The sequence below is a fragment of the Aulonocara stuartgranti genome, assembly GCF_965226115.1.
Source record: "Aulonocara stuartgranti genome assembly, chromosome: 20".
Classification (NCBI taxonomy): Eukaryota; Metazoa; Chordata; class Actinopteri; order Cichliformes; family Cichlidae; genus Aulonocara; species Aulonocara stuartgranti.
The window spans coordinates 35,789,909-35,814,286 of NC_138956.1; the positions used below are offsets into that span (position 1 = coordinate 35,789,909).

Sequence of the window (24,378 nt, forward strand, 5' to 3'; positions counted from 1 at the left end):
TCAGATTGTGAGATGGTCATCCTAAATTTCAGAAACAGAATTGTGTCCCTGCTGATTCACTAATGTCATTTTGTATTAGCTGATTTCTGGTCCATTTGACAACAGATACGTTTCTAATTTAATCAATTTAAATTGAATTTAAAAGACCCGGAGAGTTGTTTTCAAATCTGCTTCATTTTTAATGAAATAAGGTGAAAATTTAGCTTCATGAGCTTCAACAACTACAGAGTCTTTTACTGGTGCTCAAAAGTATGTGAATGTTCTTACTGAACCTCGTTAAACTAGAAAAGAAGAGAAGCCTCAAAATATAAACAAGTACTAATGAAACATTATTATTTTGCACTTATTTTATAAGAAGCAGACTGAGAAACAGGTTTCTGTGTATTTATCAACAGTGCAATACTTTACTCACCATATTTGAACTGTGGACTTTATGTGGACTCAGCTTGGACTCAGGTGAATGGATTTAGGTTTATTAGGTCAAATGTGGCCAAGCAGAAGATTTCTGCCCACTAATATAATAGTCTTCTTTTAACTCTGTCCTGATGTTGAAAAGGAAAAGCCAAGTGGACTTGTTCCGCATTTTTCTAGAGTATTTGAGCACTCAGAGTTTCTTATGAAAAGCCTCATTCATTCAAGCACTTTGTTCTATGCAGAATCACTTTTACACTAAGACATTTCAAACCCAAGATTCAGTATCAAGGACTCTTCAACGAGTAGAGGAGGCAGGGATAGAACCACTGACCTTCTCATTTATAGACAACCTACCTTTTGAACCACAGATGCTACATAGACGCTTCACCTCATCTTGTGAGTCTTTGTTAAGGCACTCAGACTCACACAAAGGGAGATAACGGAAGGGTTATATTTACTAGAAGAATTTGCAAAGGGATCCTCTTGAGCTGATGTGGCAGCTGTTAGCTCTCTTGGAAAGCCTGAGTAATGCAGCGAGGTAGGCCAGAACTACTGTGAATGACTGCCATGCCAATTTGTTGACATCACAGTTTAGTTCAGTCCATGCCTGGGATTTACTCGCAGCTAAATAAAGATTTATAGTGCAGCCGATGGGATGAATGATCGTGGCTTATAATGACGGGAAAGATAAATGTGCGCATGTTCTATTTTTTTCTCACTGTAAATAATTTCAAGAAACAGACGCAGCCTCTACATGAGAAATCTACTGATGACGTTTGCATTAAACAATGACGGTGCACGTCCTCTCAAGTGTGACTGGTGGAAAATGAGCATCTGAACTTTGTATCAGAACATATCTGCAGCCAACGTAACAGAACGGGAAGAAGTTGGTGCAGAAGTTGGATCAGTGTCGCCCTACCTTAGCCAGAAGAAAGCCAGCACTGTTATTTATTAGCATGGTGATAAATGCTGCTGTCTGAGAATGCTTTAAAAGTTTGCTCATGAGCCTTCAGAACATTTAAAGCAGAAAGTACCACATCTTTTCCACATTGTTTGGGAAATAACAGCCCTCCGAGGATCTTTAATGAATGCTCATATCTGTGATGTTTGTGTGTTCAGATGTCTCGGTTCCTGGACATGGCGGAGTTTGGAGAAGCGGCTCACTACCTCCGCCTCACCAACTTGGAACAGCTGGCTGCCAAGGCCCAAGCTTTTGACGGTCTCTGTTTCCTTTTTATATTTCTCTGCACCGGAGGTGGAAAATACGGACAATCTGTACTTAAGTATAAGAAAAGATACTAGTGTAAAAAAACTACTCCAGTAAAAGTCAAAGTAGTGATTCAACTTCAAGTACTGCTGCTCTGAGGTTTAGTTGCCCCAGCTGAGTTCCATCCTCTACACTGAGACTATACAGTTTATGTTGTTTTTATACTAGAAGGTATGAAGGTGGAATTCAGTGACTGAATCTCAGCATCATCACCCAACTTCCAATCAATCTGTGCTACACCACAGCTGTGCACCAATCACACACTGTTCTTTAAAACCGGTACTCCTAACCTGAGCACTCCTCACCTTTGTAAAAAGACAAACAAACACAGGCCCACTTTAACACCAGACTATGACACACAGCAACCCTGGTCATTAATACACAAACAGTACTGTCTTTCATGCACTACTGTTTAGGCTCACATCGCTTTGATGTCTGAAGTAAGGAGCCAGTTTTGAAAATGTAAACAGTAGAAAGTACAGATATACATGTTCAAATGTAGGGAGTAAAAGTAAAAGGTTTTCAGGAAAATAAATACTCAAGTTAAGTACAGATACCTGAAAATTAGGAAATAACAAAGTAACAAAGTATTTGTACTTCCAACCTCTGCTCTGTACATGGGTCTAGATGCTGTATGTATATATATATGCTACTGCATACTAAATAAAATGCTATGTAATCCATTTCTCTTAGGCACGAAGCGCATTTGGATGCCCGATGAAACTGAAGCATACACTGAAGTGGAGATCAGAGAGCTGAATGGAGACAAGACTACTGTGGAGACCAAAGACGGACGGGTTAGTCAGCCAGCTAATTCTAATTACTCGATATGCTGTTTATTCATTACTATTATTTAGTCATTTAATATGTTGAGTAGAAACACACAAGCCCCAATTATCCCCCACAATAAAACTACATCTCCTTTTGATCTTTTGTTTCCATGCACCGTTTTGCTGTCCTGAGTTAAAATGTGTGGAATGTTGTTTTTCTTATTTCACAATCAAAAAACAAACAGTTAAATTTCACTTTGAGGGGTTTAACTAAAGCTTCATGTGTGTTTGTGTGTTTCAGTTTCTAATAGTAAAAGAAGACGACCTCCAGCCAATGAACCCTCCTAAGTTCGACATGATAGAGGACATGGCCATGTTGACACACCTGAACGAAGCATCTGTCCTCTTCAACCTGAGCAGGAGATACAGCATGTGGATGATCTATGTTAGCATCTACTCTAATGTGCAACCATCAAAAACACGTTTCCATCTTCCTCACTGTGTGTTTCTAACTGTGTGTCTCTGCGTCAGACCTACTCTGGTCTGTTCTGTGTCACAGTCAATCCATACAAATGGCTGCCGGTCTACACTCCTGAGGTGGTGACAGCCTACAAAGGGAGGCGCCGTGCAGATATGCCGCCCCACATCTACGCCATCGCTGACAACGCTTACACTGACCTGCTGCAGAGTGAGTCACCTTTAGCCTCATCAGCCATGCTGTCAGCTTTCTCATTGCAGTCGTTACCTGGCAACCAGCCAGTTGACAATGTCTTCTATGCTGCACCTTTTATTCCAATTAAACATTAGAGGTATAGTCTGTGTTTGTGGTGTCAATGTACGGACCACTTTAGGTGAATGCGTGAATAAATCTTTTGCTTAGTGGATAAACTTTGAGCTCATTTGCCTCTTCTGAATATTTATTCACTTGGTTTTATTTCCCTCACAGATCGTGAGAACCAGTCAATGCTCATCACGTAAGTCAGAAGCACAGCTGGTCTAACATTACGGTCGGTAATATGACATCATAATAAAAATACAAATGGAAATAGGAATTATATGAGAAAAGCAAACCATGTCCTGTATATAAACTTGCAGTTTATTTCATTTAAACCACAGACTACATATAAAAAGATGGAAGTAGCTTCTAGGTCAGAGCATAAAGCTGTTAACCAGGAACATTCTTTCTACTGGCCAGCAGGGGGAGACTCCTCTAGTTTCAAAGTCGTGTACAAGTCTATGGGTGAATGCCTCTGCCACGCCCTTGATTATTTAGTAAATATTTCATGATGGTCACAATCAAGAGTTTATGGTCTTATTGAAAAAAATGTATTGTAGAAATCCAAATTTTAAAATAAGATGGTGCAGAGATGACGAAAAGTTGCTAATGAGTATCCAAAATACTCCAAAACTACACTTCTGTTCACAGAGACACCCATAGTAGACAAGTCAAAGGGTAGAGGCCACACAGATTTGGACCACCTCTCCCTGGGGGTTGAGATATGGCTAAAGGGCTCCAGACCCAAACAGAGAAACACTGACAGAAAACTCAAATCGACTTTGATGAGGAAGGATCTTCCCTATGAAAGGAGTACGTGCTGCAGTTAAAGGTGGATTGGTCTCAACCTCGGGAAGCCAACCATTAACATCACTAGGTCGAGACTGGAATGGTATCCAAAAGGAAAGAGGAAGAGAGAAAGCTGGAGGAACACATGGCTGAGGGATACTGAGGCACCTTGGTTCTTCTTTAGGAGCAGAAAAGTATAAACCACATACCAGGATTGGATTCTGAATTACTTCCAGTTCTTGGTAGCTGAGTGATCGTTAAACATCACAGCTCTCATCTGACTAGCATGATTTAACTGTACTCCACATGGGTATCATGGCATAGGGATGGCAATAGGTCTTCCAGTTGTTTCAAACAAGGTTCCAGTCTTGGTTGTGGAAGTGTTACATCCCTAGTCACTACTGTAGGAGAGCACAGGGCCGTGGTTTCTTCTGTAGACCCATCCATCGCTCATTACATCCAGTTAGTTAGCTCAACGGAAATAGCAAAAACACTCAGCTGAAGGTTTCAAAGCCTGTGCGTGACTGCACAATGTCATGATTTAAACCGAGAACAGAGAGTGATGTTCTCACTTAATATGTACCTCAGTGTATTCGTTCTGTCTTTCGCCTCAGAGTTGTAGTTTATACATGTCATGATGAAGTAGCACCAATATGTTATTGCTCTCATTCACTGATAAAGGCATATTTTAAATTGTTTAAATGAAAATTGACTTTGTTTTTACACCATCCTTTCAGAGGTGAGTCAGGTGCCGGGAAAACAGTCAACACTAAGAGGGTGATACAGTACTTTGCCATCGTCGCTGCTCTAGGAGAAAATGTGAAAAAAGGAGTAAGACGCCTCAACAGTTTCCCTTTTCCTTAACTGTTCCAGTCCATAGTGAAAAAAAATACCCATACTGGGAATATGTCTTTGCAATGTTTCTCTTTGTATTCAGGGATCTTTAGAGGATCAGATTATTGAAGCTAATCCAGCTATGGAAGCATTTGGGAATGCCAAAACCATCCGCAATGACAACTCCTCCCGCTTTGTGAGTTCATCCTCAAGGCTGGAGTGGAGAACACAGCTTTGTGTCTCATGTGGATTTCTGTGTAGACGTGTTGTAAAGACCGTGGGTTTGTATTTGTGTGCTTCAGGGCAAGTTCATCCGAATTCACTTTGGCCCAACAGGGAAACTGGCGTCTGCTGACATCGACATCTGTAAGTGTTCTCAAAAAGTTATTCCACGTTTGAATTTGTTAGTTAAACTGCACTAGCCGAACATGTTAGCCTTTCTACTCAGCATTTTTCAAATGACATTTTATTATCACACAGCCACAAATACGTTTTAATTGAAACCATCCATCCATCTAGTGTAGAATTTTGTAAGGCATGCGGGTGTAAAAAGGGCTGAAACAGCACATTAGTTCACTGGAAACTTGTCTCAACAACTAAAAGCTCTGGGGCATTGTTGGAAACAGAGGTACATCCCAAACACTCCTAGTACACTGTGACAAATGACTGAGGAACAGTTTAAGTCATGCAGCAGTTACTATACAGTCCTCCAAGTTTCCAATAATCTTACATTTCTTGGGCATACTTCATTTTATGGCTTAGTGGTATTGCAAGACAAGATGTGTTACTAACATCTCAGCGTCAGACACTGAAAGGTTGTGAGGTGTTGTGGGTGTCTCGCGATGCTTTGGCTGATGAGTGACGTAGTTTGTGTTTATTTTCCTCAGACCTTTTAGAAAAGTCAAGAGTTGTTTTCCAGCAACCAGGAGAGAGAAGCTACCACATCTATTACCAGATCCTGTCCAATCATAAGCCAGAATTACAAGGTAAAAAACAAACAAAAAAACTACCCAGTGCTGCAACCTGTCCAATGAAAGACACCAGCTATATAAATGACACTCCGTTTAATAGAACTGCATTATTAACAGAAACAGAAATAAAACCAAGAACATGCAGAACAACAAAAACAATGCATGTCTTTAAAATCTAATTTATCAACCCAGCAATCTGGGGAGGCTTTGGTGCAGGTTTATGCGCCCCCGACAAATATGACTGACCTGAAACAATGAGGCAGCTACTACAGTTTGCTGTCTTTGCCTGTTGTAACAGTTGCTGTTGTAATGCAGTGTATGACCACATGGCGGCGCCTCCTGTCTCATGACTGGTGTGTCACCCCCTTTTTGTTCTTCTTCGCACTCCTCCTGTAATGGATGCTCCCTTGTGCACGCGGACTAGTGTGCTCTTTAGTAATGTGTGGTAGAGGTGGCACTTTTATTTTCGATATTGTAAATAAATGAGTACTTTTTGGAAAGTCAGAAGCTGTTGCTCATTCGCTACCCAGCTGCATCTCCACCGCACGTTACACTGTTTACCAAATAACTGAACAATAACATTATGAAATGTAACCACAGAAAATATGAAACGTGCCATTTACAGTGTGAGGAGCGTGGGAAGAAAGAGAGGGTTAACTGTGATAACTAATGATAAAATAATTTCATGATGCAGACATGCTGCTGGTGACCACCAACCCCTACGACTACCACTTCTGCTCTCAGGGTGTGACCACGGTGGAGGGCATCAGTGACGGAGAGGAACTGAGGCTCACCGACGTAAGAGGAACACAGCGTCTCAAAGAAAACTCTCTCTGATGATGTGTGTAAACTGTACTCTGTATGTGTGCAGCGTGCCATGGACACGCTGGGCTTCACTCCAGAGGAGAAGTATGGCTGCTACAAAATTGTTGGAGCCATCATGCACTTCGGTAACATGAAGTTCAAGAAGAAACAGAGAGAAGAGCAGGCCGAAGCGGACGGCACAGAGAGTATGACCCACTAAACACCATCACAAAGACACAACAGTTAGTTTGTATAATGGATGCAGGTGATGCTGCCTGGACAGAGCTTTCTGTTGTCTCGCAGTGTGTTATCAAAAGGATTTTGGTAGAATATGATGGAAAGATAACGAGGCAACAATATAGTTTTAGCCTTTTTAAACAAAAATTACTTTTTCAATTTCAATTTCTTGGTTAAGGTACAGAAAGTACCAATGCAATACTAATTGTAGGCGAAAGGTCATGAGCTGGGATTAACTGCAGACCTCGCCCAAATCTCACAATACACAACCTCAGAGGATGTATTATGAACTTGTGGTTGAGCTGCGACAGCCATCAGTTACATATGGTCCATTGTAGTTGATCTTTATAACTATCTGGCATTGAAGTGAACAAGTCCTCACCTTTTTTTAAAATCTTTTTGTATAACTGTGAAAAACATGTCTAGTCTGTGCTGGTAGAGACCTCAGATAATTACCTGCATGTGGTTTGTGTGTTAAGGTGCAGATAAGGCAGCTTACCTGATGGGCATCAGCTCTGCTGACCTGCTGAAAGGCCTGTTGAATCCTCGAGTGAAAGTGGGAAATGAGTTTATTGTTAAAGGACAGACTGTAGAACAGGTGATCAAAGTTTTCTGTCTTACTACATAAACTTAACTGTAAATTTCCAAACATGTTTATCTGTGGTTCCAGGAAAACTAACAGGTCGTGTTTTGTGTCTAGGTGAACTATGCAGTGGCCGCCCTGGCAAAAGCCACCTATGACCGCATGTTTAAGTGGTTGGTGGGTCGTATCAACTCGTCCTTATACACTTCTTTGCCTCGTCAGTACTTCATCGGTGTCCTGGACATCGCCGGCTTTGAGATCTTTGAGGTACAAAGGAAATACAAAGAGACACTTTCAGCACCTTCAAATCCAGCCAAGGTCCAGGTCTTTCCAGTGACACCAAATATATGTTTTGAAGATAAATGCTACTGTAAAAATAGTGCGCAACCATTGGAATAAAAGTCGTGAAATCATAGCAAGGATATCCTAGATGTCAGCTCAAACCTAGCACAGGAAACACTAGCAGACAGCTTTTCAGAGAAAAGGTTTTTCTTCTTTGGTGTCACTCGTGGTTCGGTCATTTTGCAGAATTGAACATCTTTTGATCAGTAACTCCAAAAACATGGTTCATTTCTGTTTGCAGTTCAATAACTTTGAGCAACTGTGCATCAACTACACCAATGAGAAGCTGCAGCAGTTCTTTAACCACCACATGTTCATCCTGGAGCAGGAAGAGTACAAGGCTGAAGGCATCGAGTGGACCTTCATAGACTTTGGTTTGGACTTACAGGCCTGCATAGACCTCATAGAGAAGGTATGTTTGCGTGTTACATGGGTTGTATTGGATGATTCCAATATGAAGCCTGTGTGAATATGAAATTAATTAATTAGAGCTCTTTTGTCCAGCCAATGGGTATTCTGTCCATCATGGAGGAGGAATGTATGTTCCCCAAGGCCACGGACCACAGCTTTAAAACCAAACTTTACGACAACCATCTTGGGAAGTCACCCAACTTCCAGCGGCCGCGTCTAGACAAGAAGCGCAAATATGAGACGCACTTTGAGTTGGTTCACTATGCTGGAGTGGTGGGTATCCTTTCATAAAGTCACTTTTTCTGTTGTTGGTCATTTGAAGTCTACTTGAAGGTGAAGTTCTCCAGTTTTATCAGGACAATTTAACTTTGGTCTTAGCTCAGATAAGCTACAGAGCTACAGCGGGGTGATGGAGACGTTGTTCTGGCCTTTTCAGGTGAAGCCATAAAGCTTTTGATTTTACTCTTGAGCTTGGGTTGAAACTCTGGACATGTAGAATGTTGCTGGGAACGTCGGGATGGGAATTGGTCGGGTGTGACTTTGAATAAGGAACACAAAAAATCCTAAAGATTTAAACATGGAAAAAAAATTGTGTTATATTCTCAGCATTGTTTTTAAAAGCTCGAGTTGACAAAAAAAATCTTATGATGTTTTATTTTGGTATAAATGCACATCCAGTTATTTATTATATAGGATCATGCTTATGCTTTAAGTCATATGAGAGCCCAGTGGCTAGAAGAGCTCAGCAGCAAAGTGGCCACAGAACATCAGTGAAGTTCGGTTACTTGTATTGACACAAGGAAACTAACTGATAGCAATGTGAACTGGATGGCTCTACAGTTAAAACAACTATCAGTGAGATTAAAGGACACTGTTGACTGACAGGTGGGAAAAACATCTGGTACATCTACAAGCTAACATCTGGACATTTTCTTTGACCTGAGAGTGTCTGTCATGCAAATACGCTTTGATTGCAACGCCTCTCTCTCAAGTTAGATCTGGCCGAGGTTGATGTCACAGAGCTCAACTGACTGGTGTGTGTTGTAGGTGCCGTACAACATCACAGGCTGGCTGGACAAGAACAGAGATCCTCTGAATGAGACGGTGGTGGCCCTCTTCCAGAAATCCTCCAACAAACTGATGGCTGGACTTTTTGAGATCTACATCAGCTCTGATATGCGTAAAAACACCAGCCTCACTAAATATTTAATGGAAAACCGTTCAACTACAACAAGGAATTGAACTATATGAGTGTGTTTGGGTTGAGTCTTGCTTTTTTGTGTTATTTTAGCTATTGATCCGAAGGCTGAAACCAAACAGAGGAGGAAGAAAGCAGCTTCTTTCCAAACTGCGTCACAGTTGCACAAGGTGGGTGTGACTGGCAGCTTCCCCTGAGACACCATTACAGTACACCGGGGGGGGGGGGGGGCAATTCATTTTCCCAAGGTGCCACAGGAGAAACTGGGACTGTTACTGGAGGGCATAACCAGTAAGCTTAATTTGATCTCTTTATAAGTCTGAGAGGGCCTCCACAGCAGTCTCAGTTTGTCATGTGACCCTTTAGCCCCTGCTGTACACTATGACAGAGGTTTCAACTAATTGTGTGTTTATTCCAGGAAAATCTTAATAAGCTGATGGCTAACCTTCGCAGCACTCAACCTCACTTTGTGCGCTGCATAATCCCCAATGAGAGCAAGATTCCAGGTAAAACCACGAACCCTGGTATCTACTGACAGCTGGTGTCTGTGAGTCGTCCTCACCCAGAAAAATAAACTTGCTAAATGAATGACCTGTATGTGGTGGGGTAAAAGGTGTTTTTCACCTTGGCACCACTAAAGGTGTTTTTATTGTCTCGTGCCAGAAATATTACCAAAGATATTGTTACTACTTTACAAGTCTCAACAGACATATTATGTCTACGTGCATTTGTTGATGCACTTTCAGTTTGGTTTTAGCGTAATGCTCGATTTTGTAAAGAAACCATCTGAAGTAATGACTTTTACTTAATTGCACTGAAAGGGAAATTCTAGTTCCTTCCCATGCCCCAAATAAAAATATTGTTGGACTGCACAGTTAAAGTATTCTCCAAGTTATTTTTTGAGATGCCTTCCTTTGTTTTTCCAGGTGTGATGGATCCCTTCCTGGTCCTCCATCAGCTCAGGTGTAACGGGGTCCTCGAGGGGATCAGGATTTGCAGGAAGGGCTTTCCAAACCGCATCCTGTACGCTGAGTTCAGACAGCGGTGAGTTGCATATCTAACACATATTTATTTACTTCATCTGCTGTTGCTCTTCAGTAATGGACTTTTTTTTCTTCTCAGTTATCGCATCTTGAACCCTTTTGCGATTCCAGAGGACTCATTTGTGGACAACAGGAAGGCTGTGGAGAAACTGCTGGGCTCTCTTGACATAGACCACAGCCAGTACAAGTTTGGACACACAAAGGTACAACAAATTCAAGTTTACCCTGCCTTTGACACCTATGTTGTTGGAGTTCAGCTGATGGTCCCGTTGCTTCGTCTCAGGTGTTCTTTAAGGCGGGTCTGTTGGGTCAGTTGGAGGACATGCGGGACAACCGTCTGTCTCAGATCCTCACCACCGTTCAGGCCATATGCAGAGGGAAGCTCATGAGGATGGAGCGACAGAAACTGATGCTGCAAAGGTCAGTGTCACATCTATCAGGGGAATGAATGATAACAAATCAGTAAAAAGGAGATTAAAAACTTTTTAAGTGCTGATGCCAGAAAAGTTGATCAGAAGTAAGAAGGAAGTTGTATTCGTAAGAAAGAAAAGCAACCTGACAGAGTTTAATGAATATATGACCATGCCAAGATGTTTAAACTTTGCTTAGTGCAGCATGTTGCTGTTGTTTTGACTCTCATCACCTGTTTTTTGGGGCTGATGTGATTTTTTATTGTTCTTCCTCTCAGGGACGCAGTGATGGTGATCCAGTTTGCCATCAGGGCATTCTTCTCAGTGAGGACTTGGCCGTGGATGATATTATTCTTTAAGCTCCGTCCGCTGCTCAGGAGTGCCCAGGTCGAGAAGGAACTGGCCGCTCTGAACGAAGAGTTCAAGAAACTAAAAGAGGCCTACGGCAGGTCCGTTAATCCGCCGGCGCTTGAATCGGGGCTACAGCTGAGCTGCACGCAGACAGACGTCTGATGTCCTGCCATGTTTCTGTTTGTTTTTTTTCATCAGGTCGGAGGTGAAGCGGAAGGAGGCGGAGGAGCGGCAGGTGGCTTTGGTTCAGGAGAAAAATGACCTGGCTCTTCAGCTTCAAGCAGTAAGAGAAATTTAAACGAGTGGTGCCAGCTCACCACAGCAGGATCCTTACAGCAGGGCTTCACAGAGTAATAGAAAACACAGAACTGAGTCAATGAGGGCAGAAACCTGGTGGGCATTAAAAGGTTAACATAGGTTTACTTTCTACATTAGATCGTGTTTTGTCCTGTTTATTGTTCGTGGTCTCTATAAATCTCTTCTTTATCGTCTGCCCACTGGTAGTAGACCCAGCGTAGTTCTGCTGGAGATTTCTTTAGTCACTTTTAATCGTGCGTTCTCGCCCTCTGAGGTCATAGTGATATATTTCCTGCTTTGCTATTTAAAATATGTTGATTCCTTTATTCTGGGTGCTTGTTTTAGCCTCAGCAAACCCTCTATGGGTTTAAGCACCCACCAATAAACAAACTCTCATTGTTTTAGTGATCCAGCTCGTCATGGTCATGGAACATGTGCAGTCATACGAGCACAATTTTAGTCACTCTGTATACTGCGTAGTCCATTATGCAAGAATTTTATGCACTTGTTCATAATTTTTAATATACCCTGTCCATATTACAGCTGTTAGCTTCTGATATGCAGACTGGCCTCATATATTTAAATAACTTTTTGTATCCAAACAATCCAGGAGCAGGACAACCTGATGGATGCTGAGGACCGCTGCAACCAGCTGATTCAGTCTAAAATCTCTCTGGAGTCAAAGCTGAAGGAGATGCAGGAGCGCCTGGAGGATGAGGAGGAGGTGAGCTCCACGCTGACGTCCAAGAAGCGTCAGCTGGAGGACGAGGTGTTATCGCTGAAGAGAGACGTGGATGACCTGGAGATGACCCTGGCTAAAGTGGAGAAAGAGAGACATGGGGTTGAGAACAAGGTTTGTTCCCCAAAAGAGACCATATCAGTGCTGCTTTCCATCACTTCCCTCACTCACAGAATAATGTTTGTTTTTTCTCTCCATGCAGGTGAAGAACCTATCACAGGAGATGTCTGTTCTAGATGAATCCATAGCATCTCTGAGCAGAGAGAAGGCTGCCCTGCTGGAAGCTCACCAGCAGGCATTGAATGACCTCCAGGCGCAGGAGGACAAAGTCAACATGCTGGCCAAGGCCAAAGCTCGACTGGAGCAGCAAGTGGACAGTGTAAGGAGAGATATTCCTGGATGTCTGACAGTAGGCTGCAATATAAACTGTTATTTATGGCACTCGAGTGGAAGGATGAGCAGCTTGAGACGACTGGTTGAACCTGTGCTGAATGAATAAAATTGAATTACCTGAAGTTTATTCAGGTAACTTTTTCATTTGTTTTTAAGTTTTAGTGTTGAGAAAAATCTTCATATGAAAACTCAGATAAAGCGTCTTGAAGGGATGGTTCACACTGAACATCCTCTGACCTGTGGGGCTTTTTATCATCCACACTCCACGCTGTGCAGTTTGCTGTTTATGGGATATCAGCTTTGAAACACACTGCCATCCCTCTATCCCCGTACACGTCTCACGTTACCTTCTCCAACATGGGTAGCTGTAACCGATCACCGATAACCACTGCCACGCTCACCTGTCTCTGAAATGGACAATTCCCCTGTGTTTGTGTTGTTTGCACCTTTCGTAGCACTTGAATGGAATGAACTGAAAAATAATCAGTGTTGCTGTGGAGTCCTTGTATCCATGCTTCAGCTTTTCTGAGTAAAATTCTAGTATTTTGCTTTTCTGTTATTTAATTAGCAGAAATGTGTCTTGTTTGTTTCAAACCTGCTAGCATTAGCTGGTCATTAGCATCTCACCCCAACCTTAACAAAATCCAAACGAGTGGATAAAACTTTCACTCATACAGCATCACGATAGAGTAAACATGTTTACTTCTGCTGTGAAGCTGGACATTTCAGCACAGGAGTGCGTTAGAGCTTTGACTTATTTCTGAAGCCAGCTTCAAGTGGACGCCACAGGTCTGGGCTTTTGGCAGATTTTGCCCCTTTACACTGATTTATTTTTCAACCCTGCAGGTTGTTAATTCTCTGTCCCTAAACAATCACTGAAATACCCAAAAGGATTTCTACAACCAACTTTTGAAAGCTTGTTTAGCACTGGTCCAGAAAAGACCTGTAATGTTCCCTGCTGTTATTACTGGTTTCCAACTCATGTGCAGGTTGAGACTTCGCTGGAGCTGGAGAAGAAGGTGCGGACCGATCTGGAACGAACCAAACGGAAATTAGAGGGGGATCTGAAGCTGTCCATGGACTCAGTGAGGGACCTGGAAAACCAGAAGGAAGAGCAGGAAGAGAGACTGAGAAAGTAGGCGAAATGTCTAGAGTTTTGGAATATAAATGTTTAGCTGAAAGGGCTCATTTTAACTGAAAAAAGGTACTTTATTACTGTCAATCCCTACAAAATGCTTTTCTCTCTTCACCCTTCTCTAAAGGAAAGACTTTGAGTTGGTGCAGCTTCAGTCAAAACTGGAGGATGAGCAGAGTCTGGCTGCTCAGCTTCATAAGAAGATCAAAGAGCTTCAGGTTGGTGCAGAGAGGATCTTATTCAGCTTCCTCTTCTTCACTGCTGCTGCTGTAGTTTGTTTTGTACTTGCCCTCCTCAGACTCGTATCGAGGAGCTGGAGGAGGCCCTGGAGGCGGAGCGGGCATGGCGTTCCAAGGCGGAACGACAGAGGAACGACATTGCCAAAGAACTGGAGGAGCTGGGAGAGAAGCTGGAGGAGGCAGGAGGAGCCTCAGCGGCTCAGATCGCCCTCAACAGGTTAAAATGGGCTTTGGTGATTTCTAACTTCCATCAAAGGGATCCATTAGGGGTCAGTTAGTCAGAGCCACAGTAGCTACGTTAGAGGTGACCCTTACTTTCGGTCATATACAAAGCGCTCAAATGATGGCTGTTTTAAAATAACATGGTCATTGTATGCACAGGTATTTCCTGTGAGGCGTTGAGACTAATATGGTGATCTCAAGAACACAGCTCTAGCTGTATGTCAGAGAAACCCCTTAAAGATTACATGCAGATGTAGATTCCTACCTTTAGAGTTCGACAGTGGATGGATTAGTATCTCAATACTGAGATTTGCCCAGATTATCACAAATACTGCTTTGTTGAACAGGAAGCGAGAGGCAGATTTCCTGAAGTTGCGGCGGGAGCTGGAGGAGGCGGGGCTTCACCACGAAGCAACAGCAGCCACCCTGAGGAAGAAGCACTCGGACATGGTGACGGAGCTCAGCGAGCAGATAGATGCTCTGCAGAGAGTCAAACAGAAGCTGGAGAAGGAGAAGGTGGAGTTCCGGCTGGAGGCTGATGACCTGGCTGCCAGCGTGGAGCAGCTCTCCAGGTCAAAGGTAGGAACAGACCTCCCGCTTAAGGGGCCACTCCACCAGGTTCATCAGTGTCAGTCTACTCGTCATGTTGAGTCCTGCTGGCCCTGTTTATGCTGCCATGGATGCAGTAACAGAGCTGGGTACAGTGCTGCCTCTCATCCTTGATCTTAATCTGCCCAGAGGCCATTTCCAATGCTCTGACAGCTTTGTCCTCATAAAGCAGCGTTATTGCAAAAGAACTGATGATGGGACACAAAACAAGGTGGTTCGTGCTCTTGACCTGTTTACACTTTAAACCTGTGAGGAGGTGAAACATGTTAATGCAGTGCAGTGCGACCAGATTTGGTCACATTGTAACCACCGCACGTTGATCGTGTTTCTTAGACCACATTAACTGTAACTTCTCTGTTGATTGATCTTTGTGTGCAGGCTGCTGTGGAGAAGATGTGCAGGGTTTATGAGGACCAGCTGAATGAAAGCAGGAGCAGAGCAGACGAGCTGCAGAGACAGCTGTCTGAAGTCAACGCTCAGAAAGCACGAGCAGTCACAGAAACCAGTACAGCACACTGACACACCCGACACTGATTCTACAGATCTGAACACCTGATTTTAGGCTGCATGAATTTTCTTTCTCCTACATCTTGCAGCACTCTGTGTGGATGTCCTCACCTTCCTGTCTGTTGTGTTAGGATTATTAGGACAAATGCTTAAAGCGTACTCTATAGAAAAAAGCATTTAAAATGATTTCTTTAGTGATCAACATAATAATATTAAACATTAATTGACAGCGAAAGGTGATGGAGAATTATTGAGATGGCATAAATTCCTCTCCCTCTCAGCTTAAGCTTTGCTAACAGGACAAGTAGAAGGTCATAAAATGTTAATATAAGCTTATTAAAGCTAGTGATGATGTCCATCACTACAATCATGGCTGAAATATGAACCACTGGTAGAAGATTTTGCAACTTTTAAAAACTGAACTTCTTTAGTTTCCCAACATCGATGCATTGGTTTCTACACCTTCATCAAAAATTTCCTGTTAGATTTTCCCCATTTTTCCATTTAAAAAAAGAATTTCAGGCTCAACTGATGAAACACCTTAAAAGTAAAAACTTTCTGTATTTACTTTAGATTACAAACATGCAGCCCTTGTTAGGATCTAAATGACAGGAAGTGCCTGTCAGTCACCTACAATGCAGCTTTGAGATTCCTTCCCAGGCACATTAGTCTTCACTCACATCTGGCGTCAGGTGATCTCAATAGGTCACATGACAGGGTGAGGCAAGGTCTCACAATGGTTTTACCTGAAACCTCTGCTGATAATGACCCACGACTTTTTTTGATGTGGTAATTGACTTCATGGAGTCATCACGCCGTCCCGCACTAACAGTAGTAAATAGTGACCTATCGCACTGGTGGATAATTTGAGTATCTGAGGGTTGTTCTTGATAGTGTTCTGTCCTCTGAGTCATAAAAAGGTCCAACATCATTTTATGTTTGATCTGAAACGATGAAAGTTTTTGAATCTGTGCTTATGTTTTGTCCACGATTCTTAGTAAACACGCCAACAAAAAAATACAATTTGTAAAAATGGTAAATGAATATCTGATGTCTAAGATGCAGCAAGCTTATCGTACTCATGTACGTTTGGCTGTCGCCTTTTCAGCCGAGTACAGACGTCGTCTGGAGGAGCGAGACGCTACGATCGCTCAGCTCCAGCGCTTGAAGGTGGGCGCTTGCCAGAATGTTGAGGATATGAAGAAACGGCTGGAGGAGGAGAGCAAAGTAATACTTAACTCTTACACTTGTAACACATCAGGTCACTTCAGTGCTCTTATTAATACCTTTTTGAAGGTATTTTATTGGAACAAATGTATCCTGTGTCTGTGTTTCAGGCTCGCGTGGCGCTGGCTCATGCGGTGCAGGCATCCCGACACGACTGCAGCCTTCTCAGAGAACAGCTGGAGGAGGAGCAGGAAGCTAAGGCGGAACTGCAGAGGGCGCTGTCTACAGCCAACAGTCAGGTGGTTCAGTGGAAAGCAAAGTATGAGACTGATGCTGTGCTGAGGATAGAGGAGCTGGAGGAAGCAAAGTAAGACAACACTGCTGTAGCTGCACGTCACTCTGAGGTGCCATACTAACACATTATAGGAGAATGCAAAGACCACAGTTTAAATTCTTTATCCAGTTTCCTTCAAAGCAGCTACTGACTTTAGACTGGTAACGTTTAATAAGTTGAATTGTTGTATTTGCAGGAAGAAACTGGTCGTGAGACTGCAGACTCTCGAAGAAGTTGCAGAGGCGTCTCAGGCCAAGTGCTCCTCACTGGAGAAAACCAAACAGCGTCTGCAGATAGAGATGGAAGACCTGATGGTCCAACTGGAGCGCTCCAACGCTGCAGCTCTGGCTCTGGACAAGAGGCAACGCAACTTTGACATGGTCAGACATATGGCACGATTCCCCATGTGGAGATTTACACTTTAATGCCCATAAGTAGGTGTGCTCAGAAACAAATGTGTGCACTGGTTTGATGCAGGTGCTCAGTGACTGGAAGCTGAAGTTTGACGAGTGTCAGATGGAGCTGGAGGCCTCACAGAAAGAGTCTCGCAGTCTGAGCACTGAGCTCTTCAAACTGAAGAACTGCTATGAAGAAGCTCTGGACCAGCTGGAGACGATTAAACGAGAAAACAGGAACCTGCAGGGTACTGCAGTCCCTCCCCTGTCCTCTTAACTTACTACAATCACACTGGTATCTTCATTTCAGGGACCTGGTCTTACAAGCTCAATATCATGGAGAATATCATGATGTGAAGAGAAGTTGTAGTCCAGCGAACAAACGACTTCAATTTTTTAATCCTTTTTTAATATTGTGGGAGTTAAGGGATTAAATTCCAGTGTATCAAAGTGTTTTCTTTATATATCTCTAGAGGAGATTGTGGATCTGACAGATCAGATCAGTCAGGAAGGGAAGACGATCCATGAGCTGGAGAGGATGAAGAAGATCCTCGATGTGGAGAAGAGCGACATTAGAGCTGCCCTGGAGGAAGCAGAGGTAATTAGCTGCTGTAATCAATTATCTATAAAGTCTTTATTGCCTGAACTGTTACCTTTCCATTGATCAGGGAACCTTGGAACATGAGGAAAGCAAGATCTTGAAATATCAGATGGAGCTGGAGCAGATAAGGGCAGAGATGGACCGAAAGATTGCAGAGAAAGAGGAGGAGATCGACAGCCTCAGGTAATAAATATATTAATAACAGACTGAAAGGGGCTTAATATATGGAATAGAATAGAATAGAATTAAATTTAATAGGCTTTTATTGTCATTGGAAAATGCTTGAAAGTGGTGCAAAGGAAAAACTGCTGTGTGGCAGAAGCTGTTAGTGAGTCTGGAGGTAGGCGTGGGGCCAGATTGACCTGAGGCGCTGACCACAGGGCAGTGGGTCAGACAGGTGGTGAGCGGGGTGCGAGGGGTCACCTGTGATGGTCCTGGTTTTCCTGAGACAGGAGGATCTGGCGAGGCAGAGGGAAGCCAATGATTTTTTTGGGCTGTACCCTCTGCACAGCCTTCCTGTTGTCAGTTGTGGTCCCTGCATACCAAACACCAGGCAGGAGGAGAGCACGCTCTCCACTGAGGGGCGGCAGAAGGCCAGCAGTGCTTCTGGTCCAGGTTATTCTTCCTACTGTTAGCTACTGTTAGCTGGCGAGCTACATAGAAGGCTCTGCACTGAATGGACGGCCTGTAAGTGCAGCGAGCAGTGACTGTCTATATTTCTGTTAAAGCCTCGTCCTAAGGCACATAAGTACGGAGTCCACAGCAGCTCTTTCCCTGTGTAGGGTCTGCCTCAACCAGTCATACCAGGAAAAAAAAGGTTCATAACCAGAGAAAGAACTGACAACTGCAACCTTAGTGTTGATGGAGAGGTAACTCCAATGCTGTCCACCAGGGGGAGCCAGCAGCGTTCCCTGGAGACTATGCAGGCCAATTTGGAGGCAGAAATTCGTCATCGTAGCGAGGCGGTTCGTTTGAGGAAGAAGATGGAGTCTGACCTGAACGAGATGGAGATTCAGCTGGGAAACGCCAACAGGCAACGAGCAGAGAGCCAGAGGATCATGAGACACCTGCAGATACAGGTACCCTCACCTGTTCACATCAGAATGATGAGTAAAAACAGTGTCCAGGGATGTGCTATTTACTGACCGCACTGTGCTTCATTATCACATCAATCATGGACTGAAAAATGCAGCAGAAGTGAAAACTTCAACCAAAACAAAGCTCCGCCCCCTAGTGGCAAATGATATAACATGTAAACCAACCTTTCTGTGCTGAACTCTATCGCAGGTTAAAGAGCAGCAGGTGGAGCTAGAAGAAAAAGTCCAGCTGACCAATCAGCTCAGAGAGCAAATCGCCCTCCTGGAGCGGAGGTGTTCGCTGATGTCAGCGGAGGAGGAGGAGCTGCGGGGGGTCCTGGAACAGACTGACCGCACCCGCAAGATGGCCGAACATGAGCTGGTGGAGGTGTCAGAGAGAGTTAACCTGCTCGCTGCACAGGTTAATTAATTACGGCACATCAAATACAATCATGTTGAAATATGAGCATTTCATCATGACAGACGGTTTGATGACTTCCTGTTTTAGAACACGGGCCTCATGAACCAGAAGAAGAAGCTGGAGGCTGACCTGTCTGTGCTGACCGGAGAGGTGGACGAGGCGATGCAGGAGAGTCACAATGCTGAGGAGAAGGCCAAAAAGGCCATCGGTGATGTTAGTCCTGACCCATGACCTTTGATCCCTGATCAAAACCATTGCTGCTGTTAAATTGTAGTTTTCATCACATGTTAACCGAGTTTGATGCTGGAAAACTTTATTAATCTTTAAATTTAATAACTCAGACGTTTTAGCATTTCTTAATCATTTATTTACCCCATAAAGCTGCGATTCATGCATCCATCACACACTCTGTCAGCCTCTAATACTTATTACCAGAATCCTGTTAATGTTTGTGCTTCACCAGGCGGCCATGATGGCGGAGGAGCTGAAGAAGGAGCAGGACAGCAGCACTATGCTGGAGAGAATGAAGAAGAATATGGAGTCTACTGTAAAAGGTACAATAACACTACTGACAAAAATAAATGCATGTATCGACTGTGATGTCACCTGTTGTCATGGTAGGTTAATAGAAACAATAGAAATTAGCTCGCCAAAACAAAAGCACAGACTTCTTGTCTGTTTGCTTTCTGGCACATTTGTTATCTGGGTTATCTGAACACGCACAGTATACTGTATATTCGTATTTCCTCACTTGTAGATGATAACTTGTTCACATAGTTCACCTGCAGATGTCACCGTGTTTTTCCAGCATCTATGTTCTTCTGACAGAACTGCAGGTGAAACTGGATGAAACGGAGCAGATGGCTCTGAGGGGAGGAAAGAAACAACTCCACAAACTGGAGACAACAGTGAGTGAAAACTCAGTCACAGAGTTGTTTCTCACTGTCAGTTAAATCAAGTTTCACTGCAACACCTGGTAGTTTAACAAGGACACTTTCTACTTTTCCTTGTTTCTGTCATACAGATACTCTTCTATACAGCGGTGGATGTGTTACATGCATTACATAAATAAAACCCCAAAACGTCTGAGTAACTTCTTAGGTCAGTTTCCAAAAAAGCGCATTTACAGAAAAAAAGTGCCTCTGCCAAGAGTCTTTAAAACATCTTTATTTGAGGTTTATCAAAAAAGTAATTGCCAAAGAATATTTGTGCTGGGAACAATTTTCCTCTACTGGCATCTGCTGCATAACAATGTAGGCACGCAGCATGCATAAACTTGCTAAAACCTTCTGCTGGAGGTGTCTTCCTGTTAAAAGGAAGTTTTTCCTTCCCACTGTTGCCAGGTGCTGGCTCACAGGAGGGTTGTTTGACTGTAGAGGTTTAAGCCTACAGTATAAAACACTTTCATGTGGCTGTTGTTGTAAACTGGCACTGTATGAACTAAAGTATTGTTGTGTTTTGGGGGAGCGGCCAGTTATCTCCCATCATGCCTTGGGACACGTGCTGCTGTTAAGATGTTCTTGTTTTATTGCTTACGGTTACATGACGTTTAACTGTCCTGTTTATACAGCGGTACAAAGTCACTGACAGTTACTGTTTTACCAGGAGTGAGGTCGGTTATGTTGTTGTTGACGCTCGGGAGCGCGGTGCAGCACGTGTTTAATTAAAAACTCTCCTGACCTGTTTGGGGAGGAACAGCAAGCTCAGTCTCTGAGGGAGGATTTGTTGCTAAGATTCCTCTGCTTGCCCCAATATCATTAAAAATGAAAACTGAAAAAGTAAATGACTCAAAAAACGCACTATTAAACGCACTATTAAACGCACTAAAAAATGCACTTGATAATAAAAAGACATTAAGTTATAAAATGCAACATCATTTGATACTTTGTTTTTCAATTTTCCTTTTTTAAATCAATTCCTCTTATTGGTCATTTTTACATTTGATTTTACCTTTTGTCATAGATTAATTGATGCATGCATATTTTTTACTGAGTCATTGAATTATTTATTCATGCTTGGTTTTGGCAGTTTTGCTCCTCTATATCAGTAACAGGTAACCAGCAGGAAGTAAATCAGCTGCTGTGTGTGCAGGTGAGGGCGCTGCAGACGGAGCTGACTTTGGAGCAGAAGAAGAGCGAGGAGTATCAGAAGGGGGTTCGACGCTACGAGAGGAAAGTGAAGGAGCTGACGTACCAGGTGTGAGGTCCTCACTGCATCCAGCTGCTGCTGTCATACAGATGTTGGTCCCGTCTTCTGTGTTTTCATTGGATCTTTGTGCTTTCGTGCAGTCAGAGGAGGACAAAAAGACTCTGCTCAGGATGCAGGAGCTGATTGAAAGGCTGCAAGCCAAAGTGAAGAGCTACAAGAGACAAGCTGAGAACGCTGTGAGTGTTCAGTAATGCTCTCGTCAATACAATGCAAATCAGCATCAAAATGATTAAAAAACATCTTTTTTATTTCTATAAAGTCAATATCGCTCCACGGAGGGACTCACGTCTGAGCTTTTAATGTGAAACATGTGCAAGTATGTAAACATAAACATACACTCAACAAAAATATAAACGCAACACTTTTGTTTTTGCTCCCATTCCCCATGGGATGGACGTAGAGACCTAAAATTCATTCCAGATACACAATATAACCATCCCTCCCAAACAGTGGTCACAAATCAGTCCAAATGTGTGGTAGTGGGCACATCTGCTATATTGAGATAATCCATCCCACCTCACAGGTGTGCCACATCAGGATGCTGATCTGACATCATGAGTAGTGCACAGGTGTACCTCAGACTGCCCACAACAAAAGGCCACCCTGGAATGTGCAGTTTTGTCTCACAGCAAAATGCCACAGATGCCACAAGCAATGAGGGAGCGTGCAATTGGCATGCTGACAGCAGGAATGTCAACCAGATCTGTCGCCCGTGCATTGAATGTTCATTTCTCAACCATAAGCCGTCTCCACAGGCCTTTCAGAGAAATGGTGGTCACACCAGATACTGACCGGTTCTAGGTCCCCAGACCCCCAATAGCGCAAAAAACTTTTAGGTCTTTTAGGTTTTAGGTCTCTACGTCCATCCCATGGGGAATGGGAGCAGTAACAAAGGTGTTGCGTTTATATTTTTGTTGAGTGTACATAAAATATACAAATGACTAGCAGGACGTTTCCTGCATAGACAACACAGAAGGAAAATTTAGATCATAATCAGCATGTTCAGATTTTCAAGATTACCCTTAAAAAAACATGATCCTGGGAGATTTTCTTTAAACAAAAACAGCATTTATTATTTCATTTTTTATTTGCTTGTTTTTAGAACAATTAGTGTGCTTACCTGTGTAGTCAACCCACGCCAGCCTTCATGAAAGTACAGTCATTTCCTGAGTGCCACAGATATTTGGGACTTTTAGTAAATGCACAGTTTGCATTTACTAATTGATATTCTGACATGCAAACACTGACATCAACAGAGAGCAACCCAGAAAAGCCCCGCCCCTCAGTGGTCACGGCAGATGGCCGCCCGTCCTTGAGCCTGGTTCTGCTGGAGGTCTCTTCCTCTTAAAAGGGACTTTTTTCTTTTTAGAGCTGCTCTAATCCATATAAAATAACATCTATTTAAAAGGGATCGTCTTTTTGTCCACCAGGAGGAGCAGGTGAGCTGCAGTACTGTACGTTTCCGCAAAGTCCAACACGACCTGGACGAAGCCGAGGAGAGAGCAGATATCGCCGAGACGACCGTCAACAAGCTGAGGATTCGAACTCGCGAACAGACCAGCAAGGTCGCCATGGTGAGTTACGCTTGGACGAAGTAGAGGTTAACACTGTTTCACTTCCATCAGTGTTCCTAATGAGCCGTTCGTGTCTCTGCAGATCACTGAATGAAGCTCTGCAGCATCTCCATCACTGATTAACTGACGTGTTGTTTGTTACCTGCTGTGTGTTTTTATCCAGTGTGTTTGTACATCTGCGTCTACTGTACGACAATGCGTTTTTTCAATGAAAAGTATTATAACCTGGTTTGAAAGGGAAGTGTTGAGGGCTGCGAGAACATACGAGCGGTCAGCCGTGTGTAAGCCCAGAGGGGGAAGCATCAGTTCTCACCCCCTTAAATTTGTTTTGAACAGTTTTATGCTTGTTTGTTTTCAGAGGGGTTCAGCATGCTTAACCAAATTAAAGAGAAGACTATAAAGATCTTTTTAAAATAGCAGTTTAATCCCCCTTCCACAGTCAGCGATCCTGGAAAAATAATGTAACCAAAAAAAAGAAAGAAAGAAGGCCAAAAAATAGTTGTTTTACTTCTCGTATGTGTCAGTACTTCATGAGAATGAGCTGTTTGACACCGGCAGAGAAGATTTGGCAAGTTTTTCATGGTTGCAACACACACGTGGAACCATTTAACAAACAGGAAATAAACCGGCTTTCAACTGGGACAGGATGTATTGCAAAGAAGCGTCGTTACAATAAAAAAATAATAAAACTATAAATGAATAAAAAATGTTTTTGCTAAATCAATTTAGCAGTGTTTTATGTCAGTACTGGTTTTTGTGCATAAAAAGTTTGGTTTGTAAATGTTTTGTGGTGTCAGACTGTAACTTCCCAATTAAAGAAAGAAAAAACAGCATTTAGAGACCGACTGCTTAACTGAAGGGGGGAAAAACATACTCGAGGTGGTGGAGACCAAAACCGGAGCTAAAAGAGCTTTCTGATTGCTGGATGGAACATCAGTGCTGGATTTTTCTCTGCCCACCGGTGATGGCCAAAAGCATGTTAATGGGAAGGAGTTCAAACGAAAGAAATGTGCCTGTATTCAGACTGTAAGTATGTTGATGTGTGGCTTTATAATTATTTGTTTTACTGTGTAGTGACCAATAAAAGCCTGATGCTGTTGACTGCTGCTTTTGGTCCACTCCTCTATATGTTGTTCTTTCAGGTTTCTGCACAGCTCCCGTAAAATACCGTCACAGCCTTTCAGTCCGGTTCATGTCTGAACTTTGGGCCGTTGCAGCAACATTTTGTTGTAGATCTGCTGCAGTGCTTGGGATCTTTAGCC

At 43.0% G+C, this 24,378-nt stretch overlaps 1 protein-coding gene across 3 annotated transcripts; it reads left to right on the forward strand.

Annotated features, from left to right (window-relative positions):
* Positions 1-1,533: 1,533 nt before the first annotated feature.
* LOC309697671 (myosin-7-like) lies at positions 1,534-24,217 on the forward strand (the record flags this gene model as incomplete). Of its 3 annotated transcripts, XM_082519769.1 has the most annotated exons (45): positions 1,534-1,633; positions 2,375-2,478; positions 2,753-2,896; positions 2,983-3,139; positions 3,398-3,425; positions 4,753-4,846; positions 4,953-5,045; positions 5,152-5,215; positions 5,737-5,835; positions 6,515-6,618; positions 6,692-6,830; positions 7,341-7,459; positions 7,562-7,711; positions 8,028-8,198; positions 8,291-8,470; positions 9,245-9,377; positions 9,489-9,565; positions 9,814-9,901; positions 10,322-10,439; positions 10,518-10,641; positions 10,722-10,858; positions 11,127-11,297; positions 11,398-11,482; positions 12,107-12,349; positions 12,438-12,614; positions 13,618-13,763; positions 13,891-13,981; positions 14,062-14,219; positions 14,572-14,803; positions 15,212-15,338; positions 16,449-16,567; positions 16,678-16,874; positions 17,038-17,221; positions 17,319-17,484; positions 17,710-17,834; positions 17,905-18,020; positions 18,730-18,916; positions 19,125-19,334; positions 19,422-19,547; positions 19,798-19,888; positions 20,163-20,242; positions 21,426-21,530; positions 21,623-21,718; positions 22,973-23,116; positions 23,199-24,217. In XM_082519769.1, the coding sequence occupies 45 exons, from the start codon at positions 1,534-1,536 to the stop codon at positions 23,208-23,210; spliced, it is 5,811 nt and encodes a 1,936-aa protein (XP_082375895.1). In that variant the 3' UTR covers positions 23,211-24,217. The 3 variants fall into 3 exon arrangements, with proteins under 3 accessions (XP_082375895.1, XP_082375896.1, XP_082375897.1); XM_082519770.1 differs by lacking the exons at positions 1,534-1,633; positions 2,375-2,478; positions 2,753-2,896; ... (4 more) ...; positions 5,152-5,215; positions 5,737-5,835 and adding an exon at positions 6,166-6,173; XM_082519771.1 differs by lacking the exons at positions 1,534-1,633; positions 2,375-2,478; positions 2,753-2,896; ... (4 more) ...; positions 5,152-5,215; positions 5,737-5,835 and adding an exon at positions 6,235-6,260.
* Between the last annotated feature and the right edge of the window lie 161 nt (positions 24,218-24,378).